Genomic DNA, 17,574 nt, shown 5'->3' with positions numbered 1-17,574 from the left:
ATACCCAGTCCCGTGGAATGAAGATAAATTTCCGACCACACCTTGAATCGAACCACGGACCCCTTGTTTGGGTAGCTCACATGCTATCCATTGATCCACAGCGGTGGTTTTAAGGTTTACGATAACAATCACTAATAGGCCTAATAATAATAATAATAATAATAATAATAATAATAATAATAATAATGATTATGAACAGCTAGAACTAAAACATAATTAAAACAGGAAGACAACACGACAGAAAAACTAACATCTGGATGCCCCATTTTATCTGGTACTCAGATCCAATATACAAAACGATATGACAAGAGTATGTTCACACATGCACTATAATATTTGTAAAGCTCTTGGAATAAAAGTAGAAACAGATCAATGATATGAACAACTGCCAAGTCCAGTGTCAACAAGTGAAGATGGACAGGAAACACTAATTTGGAACCAACCGATAAATAATAAAGATAGTGAAGTATGATACATTACGCCTGACATAATATCAAAGAACAGAAATGGGGTGTGTTTAGTGACAGTGTTGTAAGACAAATAGAAACGGCAAGAAAGGAGGCTAAGGAAATTTTGGTCCGTAGGCCTAATTAATTCAGGGGCGGAGAGGGAAAAAAAAATTCCCTGCCCCTCGGGATTTCAGGTACATCGCAGTAACCTACATTTTACTTCAATTTTAAGTAATGACAAGTTTACCTAAAATAACTAAATTAAAAATTGGCCAATCCCTTGTTTTCAATGATATGCAGACCAGTCCAAACAAAAATGGCTCTATCTTACCTGCTTTATACAGTTGAGTAATAAACTATACATATTGTTACGCCAGTTTATTTACATGAAAACTGGTGATGAAATGACCTATTCATTATAATAATAATAATAATAATAATAATAATAATAATAATAATAATAATAATGGTACAATTAAACGTACGAGGTACTGCATTACGAAAACATCCTATGACTTCTAACTTCAATCATTTCACCCTCCAGAAAAATTCTGCAAATGTATCACCAATCATAGGCTCAAAAGAGAATACAATATATATCAGTGTTCCTGCAGCAGTGGTATGTGTACCCCTAGTAATACTTGGGAGGATTGCAGCGATATTTTTTTCTTTTTTTCCTCGTGACACACATTAAGAATTAAGATTTTGTGTTGTCAGTACATCGCTTTGATGGAACTTCTTTCCTTTTCATCTATTGTTCCAGTCCACTTTTTCGCATCTAATTCAAATGAAAAGTAACCTACGAAACCGTTTAAATCCATAAAATAATTAATATAGCCATAAGTACAGTCAAGTCGATAATGAATTACATTATTTCAAGAAAACAAGCTTAGGATTCCCGTTAATTACTTTTCTCATAACCATCCTTACATTTTTCGTGACAGGCCTACCTGGATTAATTTTAACGCTTTACAGTGTTTCAGGGAAACTCTAAATTAATTTTACTAATAATTTATTAATAACAATTTTATGGTGCGCAGTAACAAGTCAGAAATTAGTGATTTTGAGTTACGACCTCCACCTGATTACAAAAATTGTACTTCTTTAGGTGATATAAAGAAAGTATTCTCTTCCATAATGATGAAGAGCGTCAGATTTCCAGCCCATCTAAATGGTCTTAATTTTAAGTTTTGCTTTTTCTGTAGGGCCTACTGAAAACTTGAAATTTATAACATGTCCTTTTTACCGCACACCATAGAGTTATTACTGAAGCACTTTTCTCGTATTTTTACTAAATAAAATCAGTATCATTTCTATATTTCATTGCGTTGATACATCAACCAATAAAAATAACACTTATTAGCGACAGTACAATAGTAACGTTCTTATAAGTTGTTAAATTTTAAAGATCACTTGTTCTATTTATGATATTTAATATAAGGGTACTACTTGCAAATATTGCAATCCAAGGGATTACTTTTACAGAAGTTGAGAAACACTGCTGTATATTAAAAACGCTTCAAAATTATATTATAAAGTCCCGAGAAAGCAATCACAGAATTGCCAAAGCTAGTATTCCTGAGAAATAATGGTTATTAAGAAAGTGTCAAATGGGGAAATATGATTTGTATTTATTTATGATTATTAAGTAGATTCAACTCGAGAGCCTATGTACGGACGGAAGGCAATAGTAACATTTCCTTAATGTACAATTATTTATTATTATTATTATTATTATTATTACTATTATTATTATTATTATTATTATTATTATTATTATTATTATTATTATTATTTTATTCATAATGCTCTGCCTCAGGGCAGGTCTTTCACTGCAAATCCAGCTCTCTCTCTAATCTTTCCTATTTTCCGTCCTCTTTGTCTCTGCATATGATCCATATATATCTTAATCTCGTCTATCATCCAATATCTTCTTCTGCCCCGAACTCTTCTCCCGTTCACCATTCTTCAAGTGCATCCTTCAGTAGGCAGTTTCTTCTCAGCCAGTGACCCAACTAATTTCTTTTCCTCTTCCTGATCAGTCTCAGCTTCATTCTTTCTTCTCCCACCCTTTTCAACACAGCCTCATTTCTTATTCTGTCTGTCCATTTCACATGCTCCATTCTTCTCCATATCCACATCTGAAATGCTTCTAGTCGTTTCTCTTCACTTTGTCGTAATATCGGTGTTTCTTTCCCATACAATGCCACACTCCACACAAAGCACTTCCCTAGTCCCTTTCTTAGTTCTTTTTCCAGAGGTCCGCACAAGATGCTCCTTTTCCTATTAAAAGCTCCTTTTGTCATTACCAGTTTACCTTTTGACTTTCTGACATCAGCTCATGTTACTGCTTATATTACACCCCAAGTATTTGAAGCTGTCCACTTGCTCTACTACCTCATTTAGAATTTGCAAATTTACCTTCTTTATTTTCCTTCCTGTGATCATAGTCTTCGTCTTATTTGCATTTATCTTCATCCAATACTGCTCACAGCTGTCATTTAGCTCCAGCAGCATATCCCTTAGTATCAATATGTAATAATAATTAGAATAAGTAAATGTGAGCCACCGGCGTAGCTCAGTCGGCTAAGGCGCTTGCCTGCCGATCTGAAGTTGCGCTTGGGCGCGGGTTCGATCCCCGTTTGGGCTGATTACCTGGTTGGGTTTTTCCGAGGTTTTCTACTATTGTACGGCGAATGTCAGGTAATCTATGGCGAATCCTCGGCCTCATCTTGCCAAATACCATCTCTCTATCACCAATTCCATCGACGCTAAATAACCTAGTAGTTGATACAGCGTCTTTAAATAACCAAGTAAAAAAAAAAAAGTAAATGTTACTAAAAAATATCGGGCATGTTGTCTTCAGTTGTAGTGCGCTTATTTGTGGTAGGCCTAAGAGTTTTGGGAAGGGCCCAGTTTTGAAAGCCGATATAAAGTCTTAAACATGGCTTTCGTCACAAATCAGGTACCGGTATTGCTGTGGTTCCCTGTCGCAAGAGACAATTCGCTACCTAAACCAATGGGCCTCAAATTTTACAGGCTGTTTCTCGTAAACCCAATAAAGTACTCTATTTATCCTAGCCAACTATTCTAGCACAAGGTATATTGAACACATTACACCTCATGAATTAAATGTTTCGTTTTAGTAAAATTTATATTAATTATTATAATCATATTAGAGGCATCAAAAACAATCAAATTACAGTAACAAAACCACTGATCAATCAATCAATTAATATGTTATAAGACACAAAAAGTTAACACAAGAGAGTCATTTAGTGAGGCAGATACAGTACAATTGTCCCCTCCCGAGTTTAACATTGAAATAAAACTAATAACCGAGTAGTACTAACCAAGAATAATGTGAGAACTGTACATCAAATTCTACGTTTTTAAACGCTTAAGAAATAACTTCGCTCAAATGAAACAAAGGCGTTATCCTTTGCTACATTAGTAGTTGTTACATATTGCAAATAAAAATACAATCTATTTTATTTTGTTAACTGAAATTAAAATTCATTTATAAATAAAATTGTGTGCATCCATTTGTCTGCACCTACATAATATTAACAGTAAATGCATGTAAATCACGTATCATTAAAGTCTGTGTGTGGAAAATGGAAATTTAGCTTGAGTAAATTTAATCGCAAAAATTAAACGATATCAGCTCTATATATGACTTAGAATAATAGAAAAATGCTTAAGAAATTGAGAAAAATAATGAACATTAGTATGTTTATTGAATCTGATATGGTATGACGAAGTTTACCCGTTTGCTGTATGGAAAATAGTGAAATTCATTTCGAAGAAAACAGAGAGGGAGTGCGCCACACAATATACCCTATAAAGTCTTCCTAAAAAATATCTTGTCCTCTCCTCCCTAAGCAAAAACTGAAATAACGTCCCTCGTTAACACATAATTTAAACTCTGCACTAAATACTATAAAGTTTGTCATCTAGGATATATAAACAGTGGCGTTAGTGTTGACATTGCAGGTAAAACATCACTTAAAACAATAAAATGTTGTAGAGTTTACCTTGCGATCCTCGCCGTGCGGCGCGTGATGCTGCGGTTTGGCTGCCATAGCAACCCGCTTCCTGACAGCGACCCTGCCACACTACCGCCGTTCAGTCTTCTGCTTCTCGTTTTGGCCGACCGTTTCACGGCGGCAGCACGTGCGCACACGCTGCGCATGCGTAAACGAGAGGCTGAAGACTGCGATGACGTCATGACTAATCCTTCCATACTCGCTCGCAGCAGTCAATTCTTGTCCTTTCTCCGCGTAGCCCACTTCATTGTGATGATTAGGACGACTTTGGACGCATTTCCATGCATTTCACGCACCAGAAATTTGGTGGCTCTGCTTCGTCGAATCACAACTAGCGATCCTTTCAACCAAATCACAAGTCCTCTGTCGTCGGCTTCGATGGCTCAAACACTAGCGCTCATGCAACCGAGTCTTGAACTACGTAAATTCTGTCCGTTTCTTCACCTCGCGATGTCCATAGTAGCTCGTAGTAACAAATCATGACAACTGGCCCGCAGCACTAAGATTCACCTGCACCGAACACGGTCCATTCCGCACCGCAGACAGCAGGCGACTGAGACAACATCGGCTGGCAGAGATAACCGCGGCGACCCCCTCCCCTCTCGTCCCCACCAAGTGATGCTGCTGCTCCTGTATACATATCTCTCGCTGTGACGTCACGCGAGGCGTGTTGGACCGCTACTCGCACTCATAACACGTTGCTCGGTGGACCAGAACATGAGGGGCTAATATTAGAACGATGCTAAAAAACAGTCGGGAAGAAAACACGCTCAAGTGATTGTATTTGCATTAATTAGCCCCAATGCGTATTACTCCGTAATTTCAGCGTTGCTGAAAGTCTATACAATAGAAAGAATGCTATATTAAATAAATCGACAAGTGATTAACCTGCATGGCCGAAAGCAAAGAAATAAATAAACAAGGACAAAAATAAACATAGAACAAAGTAAATAAAGAAAAAAGAGCGAAAGGAAGAACGCAGGAAAGAAGTAGAGAAAAGATACGTGAACAAAAAGTGGGCAAAACTTGACTGTCACAACGGGTTCCGAGAAAATTCCGCAGTCTACGCAGAAGTAATAAACAGAGCGTTGATCAAACTCAACGTGGCAATATTCCGGCTAATACAATGGGCATTCACCAAGCAGGTTTAGGTCATGACAAAACGCTACTCTGAATTAAAAAGACATAAGAGAAAGACTTTTAATTTATTAGTAATTTGCTCCACAAAACAGAACATAAAACATAATCGATAAAGTTTAGCGATTTCGTGATCAGTGGCAAAACCAGGGATTTAAGAGGGAGGGGGAGGAGCAAGTTTTGGAAACATAACTTGGTAAATTTGCCTATAACTTACATGGAGCATATTTAAAAGACAATAATTTATTGTTTAATACTATGCCATTTAAAATCAATCTAGACTCCCCAAAAGTTGGTATAAAGCGTTGCAGAGTGAAACATTAACAGAACCCGATCCTAAATAAATCTAGTTAGGCCTATTGTGTTGAAAACGGTAGCTACGTAATTTCTTTGAAAGTCATCGCTGAATTTAAGGGGTTAGGTACAGCTTAGAGCAGTAGAATTTTGGAAACATTCAACATTTTTTCCCTCCATTACTGTATCTTGTACAATAATGAAAATTAGTATGTGTAAAACACTGTCCTTTTGCTATGTGAAAAAAATACTTTTACAATTAAAAAAAATTATTTACATTTTTTTTTAAATTCAGTTCACTGTGCAGTGTTGAAGCGTTTCCCACATAACTAAAAAACTATCCAACATTCTGTGATGAAAATGTGTATGTATTTATGCATGTCATATCTATAATATGATGCAAGATCACTTCTCTACCTTCGACAGATTGTCTGCTAAAATACAAATTCATTTTAAAAAATGGCCAAATATCAGTATTTTCTTTTAACACAAAATAAAAAAAAAATATTATTTATTAAGAATTGTAATTGAAAGAGCATGATATTGTAAACATGAGTTTCAGCAATAAAATAAAAGAGAGAACATGAAAAAGTTAACAAGTTTATAAGTTATGAGGGAAACGCTTCATCACTGCACAGTAAACTGCCACTATTTTAAATTTTGAAAAAAAAAAAATATATATATATATATAAATAATTTGTTTAAATTGTAAAAATATTTTTATATAGCAGTAGGGCAGTTTTACACATACCATACAAGATACAGTAATGGAAGAAAAACATGTTGACTATTTCCAAAAATTTTACTGCTGTAAGCTGTACCTAACCCCTTAAAACAACCGGTCAGATGAAATATAAAATTAAAGGATATGTTGTTTTAAATATCGGTGATTGTCGGTACACACATACTGTACTTTCAAGGTCGCGTTCGCAACGCCAAAATTGTCGCTTGTTTCTTCATGGTTTTAAATTTAATATAATTTTTACGTATTTATTAAAAAATTGGGGAGGGTCTTCAGCCCGCTCACAATCCTCCCCTCCTGCGCCAATGGTCATGGCAACGCAAAGCGAAAGGTCTCTTGTTAGGAAGGCAGGTAAGTTTCCGGTACTTCTTTATTTCTTAATTTGAATCATTAAATTTTTTGGTCGTTTATTTAGAGATTATGCAGCAATTTCTTAGCTACTTAGATAGGCCTACTTAGTTATTTAGCGTCGATGAAATTGGTGACAGAAGAGACGGTATTTTGTGACATAAGAACGAAGATTCGTAATGAGTTACATGACATTCCGCTTACAGTTGGAAATGTAAAAAAAAAAAAAAACAGATAATCAGTCCAAGCAGGAATCGAACTCATGGCGGAACGTAGCTCCGAATCAATAGTCAAACGCGCTTGCCGATAGCATCATTATCTTTAAGAAAGCAGCTGACATTTCTTAATTTAAATCGTTTCTTTTAAATTTCTTACTTCATCCTGTAATCTAGAACTGATAATAATCTTGCAATAGGCAGCCACGTAGGCTATGACTTGACACTTAAGAATCCCCTTAGAAGCGACTAGTGAGTGTCCTGCAATGTTCGAAAATGCGAGAGACAACCAAGACATCACAAACTTCGTCTTATTTCATATGAAAAACTAATCGCAAGATATGAGCTAAAATCCTTCAGCGGTTAAAACATGAAGGAATGGGAGTGGAGAGAGTAAATATTTTTATAAAGAGGTGAAACAAACGTAACAGACCCCCTTCTGGAGAGCGAACATGGGCAAATGTCGAACTTCACCATACTCGACAAACTTGAACCGAGCATAGCGTTTATGAACATTTTGCCACACATTCATGAAAAACTAAGTTAACTACAGTGACATAAATCAGTTCTCTTAACAATGAATCTTGAAACAATAGAAAGTCATTGTTGGTGTAGCGATTCTTTTAAATTTCTCTAATTTCTGTCGCAATCATGTATATTCATGAGTACTTACAAGTCTTTTTCCCTCAGGTCTTCCAACTAACACTTTATATGCATTTCTGAATTCTTCCGTAGGTGCTACAATTCATGATTTGTATGGACACAATACAATGCCATTCCCTTCTAAATACTTCATACGAAGCATGCCAAAAAGGAAACAATAAATTGCGATCAGTGACAAAGCAAAAGTGACAATCATAAAATCGACAATATTGCAGTGAAACACGACTCTGATTGATTGAAATTCATCGAATTCTTAAAATACATTGCTGAATTGGCACATGAACGAAACAATCATTGTAACTATACAAAGAAGTCGATAATGGTTGCAAGTAAGGTTTAAATATAATAAATAATTTGTTTTATTTTATCTGTTTAAAGGTGGATATGCTCTTACTTTTCCGAAGACCTCCGTATATAGGTATATACTTTAAATTATTTTTTGTCATTTTAAAGTTGCATAAGCTTATACTTAATATTTATATTTAAAGTAAGGCTGGAAAAAAGTAAAAACAATTAACAACCAAAATGAAGCGGCCGGACCTAGATGTGTCTACTTGCCAAGGATTGAAGGGACCGAAAAAGATAACTATTAGTAGGGGAAAAGAGATTACGGTCATCTTACACTATATTACTTTATTTTTTGTTTGTTTCATATTCATGCTAATATTACTGAACTTTACTCGTACGAATGAAAGGATCGGCAAAATCTGAAAACGGCTAACCAGAGGAATGGAAACTTTCAAGACTTGCTTCACGAAAATAATAAGGATTTTGCAATGCTCCTGAAACATAAAAATATTATGAATGTCTAATGTAGTGGATTACAGATCGAAATAGTCATAAACAAGTATTTTCCTTTCATTCCTTATTCTTAATTATGCAGCAATCTCTCTCTCCTCTATCTTATGCCAAAATGAAAACTATAAGGGGCGATGACATCAATTTCAGTATGGCCACGCCTGTTAGCTACTAATGCGCGCGCACAAACAATTTATTCGTGTACAAAGTTTTATAAAAGTTTCAGTTCTATTCTTGGCGTGCAATTTTTAAGACGCACAATAACATCTTGTGGTGTTAAAATTCACTTTTCACTTTGGAAACGTTTACAGACGTGACGCAAGCCTTTATTCTAGATATCTTAGAAACTAAACATTTTTTATTTAACACGTAGGTATGCCAAATTTACAATCTGTCTAGAATAGACAATAAATAAATATAAAAGAATATGAGATGAGTGGAGATGTTATCCCATAACCACACTCCATAAGAAAAATATCAATGTTTCAAATAGATGTAGTAAAAATGAGTGGAAGGTCAAGAGCATTGGTCCTTCTAACAAGGGAACATTCCCGCCTGGGGGGTCGCAATCACAAAATGTGATTCGTGTTACAATAACCCTTATATTACGAAAACCTCAAATGTCGCATATTAGCTGCTAATGACCATATCAGGCCGAATTTGGAAGGCAATGAAAGAGGGTGCTCACGTTGACTACTAATGATGGAAAAAGAGCGGCAGTCAGTGTTGATGGATCTTGCTATTGAGTGTATATAAACACGGCTTACGTTAGCTAAAGAGTATTCCAGCTTAAGAAAAAAGCATTGGTCTTATGGGTAATGGCTAGTACAGTGTTGCCGCAAGATGTCTCCGTTAGAAGAAAGGGTGAGGTATAGTATCTCACTCTCTTCCTAACACGTACAGTGTTCTAGCAAGTTTATCGCACAAGATAGGTGCGTTGAGTCTGTTCAAATGATAATAAAACTATTAATGCCATAATGATGCCTGCAAAAAACATACATTATATTTTATAGCCTATACATTATAACTAGACTTCGGACAGTTAACCAACTTTTAGACACCTCAACTAGGCTCCATAATGATCGAAAGTAGGCATTAAAATACAGTTTCAGGCACCTAAAAAGTTACTTCATTTACAAATAATAGTACCAGTAATAATAATAATAATAATAATAATAATAATAATAATAATAATAATAATAAAAATAATAATAATAAAACTGTTTTAAACATCAATACAGTTATTTTGGAATATGTATTATATATTTTCTCGTGTTAAATATTACAGTACTAGGTCTAGTAACTGGTTAACTAGTTTCAGTCTGTTAATGGCCATCTTCACAACTGGTTGGTGCTAGTCTTAGCGCCTTTTGTTTGTGGTTCCTGTGGGGGTGTGTTTGTATAGTATAATATTAATAATAATAATAATATTAATAATAATAATCATTTATTTAACTTGGTAGAGTTAAGGCCATACAGCCTTCTCTAACACTCAACCAGGAGTAAACCTGCGTTACAAAAAACACTACAAATTTACAAAGTACACTACAATTTTACACACAAAACTCAATAAGATAATAATAAATAAACTAAAATAAAATATATATATATATATATATATATATGATCTAGGATTATACATATATCTTTTGACCAACACTTAACAGGCACACATTGCGGGCCTCCCTGATCGTGGAGTCAGCATTGCACAGAGGCACAGGTGAGACTAGATCAGACAGCACATGGCAAAGATCTAACACCCAGACCAATAGACTGAAGAAGTAGTAGTAGTAATAATAATAATAATAATAATAATAATAATAATAATAATAATAATAATAATAATAATAAGACAGGGAATGTAGTGGTTTCCGCACCTTTATGAAGAAGATGAACTGTAATACAAAGTAAATTTTGACATGATTTTCATTTGTGACAAACTTCTTAACGGAAATAACTATTAGGTAATATTTACAATAATTACGTGATTAGTTATTACAGTAGAGGAGGCAAGACCTGTTCTGTGACTTCATCATTTGCCGTGGATATATTACCAATGGGTATGAAGGGGGAAGATAGATTTTTATTTGGTTATTATCGACGCTGTATCAACTAGAGTCCTGCAAAACCGAACAAACTTGCATAGCGCTACTGAACGCCTGGCTTTATAGGCAGTATGCGAAGTACATCTGCTTGCGTGCTGCCTCAGTATTCGGTTTAACGTATACCTATTCGAGTTGATTCGATCTCTCTGTGGGTGGACGGCTCTGGCGTATAAAATGAATATTATTTTAATGTACCGAAGTACATGTGATATTTCCATGCAGATATTCTGCGTCATCATACGATGAAAGAGTAATGGAACGGAGAAAAATTCCCTCCGGCGCCGGGATTTGAACCCGGGTTTTCAGCTCTACGTGCTGATGCTTTATCCACTAAGCCACACCGGATACAACCCCGGCGCTGGATAGAATCGTCTCAGATTAAGCTCCAACTCTTGGGTTCCCTCTAGTGGCCGCCCTCTGCACTACGTCACAGATGTCTGTGAACATAGGACCGAAGTCCACACATGTGCTGAGGTGCACTCGATATGAGTGACTAGTTGGCCGGGATCCGACGGAATAAGCGCCGTCTTAAATCACGAAGTGATTTATACATATCATGTATATTATTTTAATGTACCGAAGTACATGTGATATTTCCATGCAGATATTCTGCGTCATCATACGATGAAAGAGTAATGGAACGGAGAAAAATTCCCTCCGGCGCCGGGATTTGAACCCGGGTTTTCAGCTCTACGTGCTGATGCTTTATCCACTAAGCCACACCGGATACAACCCCGGCGCTGGATAGAATCGTCTCAGATTAAGCTCCAACTCTTGGGTTCCCTCTAGTGGCCGCCCTCTGCACTACGTCACAGATGTCTGTGAACATAGGACCGAAGTCCATACATGTGCTGAGGTGCACTCGATATGAGTGACTAGTTGGCCGGGATCCGACGGAATAAGCGCCGTCTTAAATCACGAAGTGATTTATGCATATCATGTATATTATTTTAATGTACCAAAGTACATGTGATATTTCCATGCAGATATTCTGCGTCATCATACGATGAAAGAGTAATGGAACGGAGAAAAATTCCCTCCGGCGCCGGGATTTGAACCCGGGTTTTCAGCTCTACGTGCTGATGCTTTATCCACTAAGCCACACCGGATACAACCCCGGCGCTGGATAGAATCGTCTCAGATTAAGCTCCAACTCTTGGGTTCCCTCTAGTGGCCGCCCTCTGCACTACGTCACGGATGTCTGTGAACATAGGACCGAAGTCCACACATGTGCTGAGGTGCACTCGATATGAGTGACTAGTTGGCCGGGATCCGACGGAATAATTTTTGCTTACACTAGAAAACTGAATTATAATATTACAATAATGACACACTTAAAAACAGTAAACACGATCAATAGTAAAACTAAAACAAAAATAACTTTATATCTTCTGAAACCTACTACAACCAATGCTTTCAGTATGTTTACTATGACTAGAGAATTAAACGTAATATAGGTTTTCCATTCATTTAAGTGAACCTTATCGCCCCGTACAATCTGCAGGGTTATTTCACTTCTACCCTGTATATGAACAGCTACTGTTTTGGAGGAATGCATTTAGAGTTAATAATTATTTAATTTTATGTTTTGCGATTAATTGTAATTCTATTTTGGATTTATTTATTTATTATATCTCACATTATACATTATGCTCATTTCATTTTCTACATACTAAATTGATGGAAAGATCACCAAACAACTATAGCCTCTCTAGCAACACTTGTGAAACGAATATTGGCCATTCCATGAATAAGTGTTTCCACCGAGCGTAACTTTAGACTAGTAAAAGAGATTTATTAATACATAAACACAAGAAGTCAACTCTGATCATGTAGTCTATGATAATAGGCCCTAATAATAATTGTGAACATCAAATAGTTGATATTAATACGTGTAATAAAATAGTTCTTTGAATGACACTTGTTTTCTCTGAAGTAGATCTTTTCTATACAGAATGATATGTTTCTAAAACTTGCTATTCTTTTGTTATTCGTAGTTTAAAAATGTGTAAATTATACTTATTTTGTACAGAACAACAACCATTGGGAGCCAAAGTAATCGTACTGTTGAAAATAACATTACTGTTTATCTTTTTAAATTGATTTCTTAATAAATAATATTGCAACTGATTAGAATAATTAAAAAGCATGCAACTATTGTTTTAGAGGTAGGCCTATACATTTTTTTTTAGTTTAAAGTACAAACGTCATAATGGACTTATGTACTTATTTCCTATTTTGTTTTATAATGAATTGTAATTATATTTTTGAATATTTTACATTATGATATTTCACATTATACATTACGTCTATTTCCTTCGATGTCACTGTGTCCATTGTTCATTTATTTGTTACTAGTTAAATTACTGCAAGTTCGAAATACAAAAATAAATGTATTAAAGTGTCAAATTATTTGTATTCCTATTTGAAGCAAACATATTTTTGTAATTAAACAAAATAAATATCCTTCAATATTATTACTCTGTTTGTATAGCCTACTGAGAAAATGTTAGAGTTATTGTATGATGAAATGTACCTGGTGTTATTTGGAGATCGTATTTTCTTCCTCTTTACCATTTCTTTCTGTGTGAGATTTGTGTTCTAAATAATTCGCGATCTTACATGAACTTATGTAATATCGATCATTAGGTTATACAAATCGAACAAGATTCAGTCAATATGTGACGAGAAAGAGTTACGACGTAATCAAATGATGAAGTTATGACGTATATTGTTTAACACTGGTATAGAAAAACGCCAGCTATATAGCGTTTATTGGTAAGAAAAATATACATGGCTTGTGGACGTCTTGTTATGTGAAAAACTATAACATTGTTTAACATATCTATATGCAACTTTCATTAGTAAAACTCTAAAAGTTTAAAATATAAACGATACTTATAAAGTTACTGCAAGTTCAGAATAATAAAGAAAATATATGTGTTATAGTGTCGAATGAACTGTAAGAATACTTCCAAACACTTTTTTTTTTCAATAAGACAACGTAAATTTCATTGTTACTCCGGTTGTGTAACTCGAAAAACGTTAGTTTCATGTCAATGCGCCTGATGTTCTGTCTACTCTGCAATACATCAGGCGTAATCGCTCGACAACCGAGTTATTCGGCCCGATGTTCATCGTAGCCGGTTGAGCTCCGACCTGTCGAATCTAAACCGGTTGTGTGCGCAGTTTTGCAGGTCTCTAGTATCAACTACGAGGTTATTTAGCGTCGATGAGATTAATGATTCGCCATAGATTACCTGGCATTCACCTTACGGTTGGGGAAAACCTCGGAAAAAACCCAACCAGGTAATCAGCCCAAGCGGGAATCCAACTCGCACCCGAGCGCAACTTCAGACCGGCAGGCAAGCGCCTTAACCGACTGAGCCATGCCGGTGGCTGATAGATTTTAGTCTCAGATGAACTTCCGTGTCGGTAGATTCGTGTAATACGTATTAACCATCATGAAACAAACTCTCTTTGTGATGGCTCATTTTATCCCCTCTCGTACAGCTCACGTGCCAAGTCTCGCCTCCTCATCTATATACAGTTCTTATTGTATCGGTCGCTCTGTTAATACTATGCTATCATCTAGGATTTCCTCGAGTGGGATTTAATTGATTATTACACGATTAGAAATTAAAATTATGGTTTATTTAACGACGCTCGCAAAACTGCCGAGGATCAGCGTCGCAGGTGTGCCGGAATTTTGTCCCGCAGGAGTTCTTTTACATGCCACTAAATCTAGTGGCATTAGCCTGTCGTATTTAAGCATAATTAAATGCCATCGACCTGGGCAGGGATCGAACCCGCAACCTCGGGTACAGAAGGCCAGCGCTATACCAACTGCGCCACTCAGGGCGACTACACGATTAGAAGAAAGTATATAAAGATTAGAAGAAATAAAGTACTCTAATGCAATAAAATAGATATTAATTGACTTACTAAAATACTATTTCAGTAATGTTAGCTTCACCCAAACGTTTGAACGGAGCCGCCATTTTCAGTCAACTATCTATGCGGGAAACAAATGACGACAGCAAAGTATGTTTTATAATACCGTAAAGAATTTGCAGTTTGAAATGTTGGCAAACAAAGAAATAAATGCTACGAAAGTGATAAAAACAAACAAATGCTAGGGAAGCGATAAAAATAAACAAATGCTAGATAAATGATAAAATTGTGCGATAAGCAGCCATGATTGGTTGAAAGACGTCCTTTCGTACAGTTTTATTGTTCAACAGTAGTATGACGTAGTAAAAGTGTTATAATCACGTAAATTATTTTTGAGGGTATTTTTTTAGTGATCTGAACTCATGCCCTTTAAAGGCATGTGATTCGATACAGATTCACACATCATTTGCTTTCCTGTTTTAAAAATACAAAACTTTTTTTTTTCGTTGCATTATTGAGGTTACAATTTACAAACAGCTGTTAATCTAAATGCCTAAACATGGCCGTCTTTATGGCCTTCTCAGAACATGACCTTCTTTAGCTGATCGGCACGCGACGCTAATCTTCATGATGTGCTTCAGAATCAATAAACATCGATTGTAGCAGAAGGTAGTGCTCTGCGGCAGCTTTCATCGTTGTAAACAAAACAAATCTCATTAATTGTAATTGACAGAAGGCAAGATCACATCGCCGGTTATCTGTACTGCAAGCAAACCAAAGCTAGCCGGTCGTCCTCTCTAGATTCAGATGCTGGTCCACGACTGTGTGCTGGAAAGAAGTGAAAAGGTCGCCTGCCGACATCAAGGGCGACCTCACAATCTGGAGAAAGGGAATTATTCATCCAGTGAGAAGGTAAGGAAGCAGAAGGCGAGCGATCAACATCACGCTTAGGCAGCTTTATTCCTGCACACTGACAGGACACTGATTGTGTCCCAGAATCATATTGCGCATTAGAGCGAAGAGAAGATGCATTACTCTACTTACAAGCAGTATTCGAATTGAATGGAAGAAAGACGGGAAATTTCCCCCTTCTGGATTCTCTGTCCCAACTTCTACATTCCTGTGTTTTTTCCCAACCACCAGCTTGAATAGTGATATTTTCCTGAAATGGCATATTACGAAAACTTACTTTTATTTTTTGTGCAGCGGTCAACAATTTTTTCCTCGAGAGTGAAATTATCATAGTGAACTTACTCTGAATGTCGTTTGTAAATATCATCTGGAGTTCAACATTTAAAAAAAAAGTTATTTTTAATACAAAAATACTAGGCCTATACGTTAAAGCATTTTTAACTTTTTTTTTCTTTTTTTAGAACTATGTCAGAAATACTGGGTGTCCGAGACGAAACGCCCTAATTTGAAACACTTATAATGAACACAAACAACCAAGACAATTTTGTTAGGTGGTACATGGTAGCTTACAAGCAAACGTTCTGATGGGGGCAGATAAAAATGTTAAATTTTTTTCTTCCACCATGTTAATAATATCAAAAGAAGTGCTTATACAAATTTTGGCCACTCGACCGCAATTACGAGGCTGTCCAGAAAGTGATTTTCCCTGATGCCGTTTATAGAAAAAAGCACAATTGCATGGAAATATTTATTGAAACAGATACAGCAATTGCTGCGCTATTCGTCAACATATCCCCACTGGAATTGAGATATTTGTCATACCAAGGGATCAATTTTTGTGTCGTAGAAGTCAGCCGCCTGAGATTGGAACCGCGTTTGACTGCGTCTGCACCTCTCTCTGTCGATCCCATGAGATGAGAGATGTCTCAATTCCGATGGAAAATATGTTGAAAAATAGCTCAACAATTGCTTTGCCAGTTCCAATAAATTTTTTCAATGAAATTGTGTTTTTTTCTGTTAACGGCTCCTGGCGAACTTATTTTTTTACGGCCCTCATAATTGCGGTCGAGTGGCCAAAATTTGTATAAGCACTTCTTTTGACATCATTAACATAGTGGAAGAAAAAAATTTAACTTTTTTATCTGCCCCCATCAGAACGTTTGCTTGTTAGCCGCGAAAATTTTAATTATGTAATGTAGGCCTAATAGCAAGACGATTTTGTTTCAGGTGCTGAAAATCGAAAAAAATTGAAAAAAAAATGACAACGAATGCTGAAAAAGCATAAACCGTGTGGTTGTACGCAGATTTAGGCTCCATTATTTCAGTTCAACGACGTTTCCGTGCAGAGTATCACATAGACCCTCCCGATGCCAAGCAGCGTTTCTAGAGACAAGAGCTGTTGCTAAGAAGGATAGTGGTGGCCCATCACGAACATCAAAGGAGAACGTTCAGCGCATTTCAGATACATTTGCAAGAAGACCTAGGAAATCCGTTCGTATGGCGTCACGTGAGCTTGCTGTTCCGAAATCAACTGTCCACGATGTGCTACACAAGCGTCTAAAGCTTTGTGCATACAAATTACAATTTGTTACATGAGGTGAAACCCGACGATAAACCAAAACGAGCAACGTTTGCCGAAGATATTTTTCAGCTCATCGAAATAGACAACAACTTTTTGGCCAAGGTTATGTTTTCTGATGAGTCAACATTTCACCTCAGTGGTAAGATCAACAAACACAAAGTGTGAATTTGGCAGTGAACATCCTCGAGAGGTCGTGAAGTATCAACGAGACAACCCCAAGGTCAACGTTTGGTGTGGCTTAATGAAGGATGAAGTTATTGGATCTTTTATCTTTGCACAGGCAACTATCACTGGTCATACATATCTTGATATGTTAGTAAATTATGTGTTCCCTCAGATAAGACATCGACACCCAAACCTGCTCTTCCAGCAGGATGGAGCACCTC

The 17,574-nt window shown here is 36.3% G+C and overlaps 1 protein-coding gene across 9 annotated transcripts in view; it reads right to left on the bottom strand.

The window, feature by feature from the left end:
- The window catches only part of raw, a 454,717-nt gene that overhangs the window by 166,845 nt on the left and 270,298 nt on the right, over positions 1-17,574 (bottom strand). For 3 of the 9 annotated variants that reach the window (XM_069841666.1, XM_069841671.1, XM_069841667.1), the window contains exon 1: positions 4,487-5,061. The exons of 3 other annotated variants lie outside the window; for them this stretch is intronic. In XM_069841666.1, the coding sequence (XP_069697767.1) occupies positions 4,487-4,695 (209 nt within the window). In that variant the 5' untranslated portion in view covers positions 4,696-5,061. Of the gene's footprint in view, positions 1-4,486; positions 5,085-17,574 lie in introns of those variants that run through there. 3 more of the 9 variants (XM_069841662.1, XM_069841663.1, XM_069841664.1) reach the window with 2 other exon arrangements.

The sequence above is a fragment of the Periplaneta americana genome, chromosome 12, assembly GCF_040183065.1.
Source record: "Periplaneta americana isolate PAMFEO1 chromosome 12, P.americana_PAMFEO1_priV1, whole genome shotgun sequence".
Lineage (NCBI taxonomy): Eukaryota > Metazoa > Arthropoda > Insecta > Blattodea > Blattidae > Periplaneta > Periplaneta americana.
The sequence above is the reverse complement of the archived record's forward strand: the minus strand, read 5'-3'. Positions and strand labels throughout refer to the sequence as shown.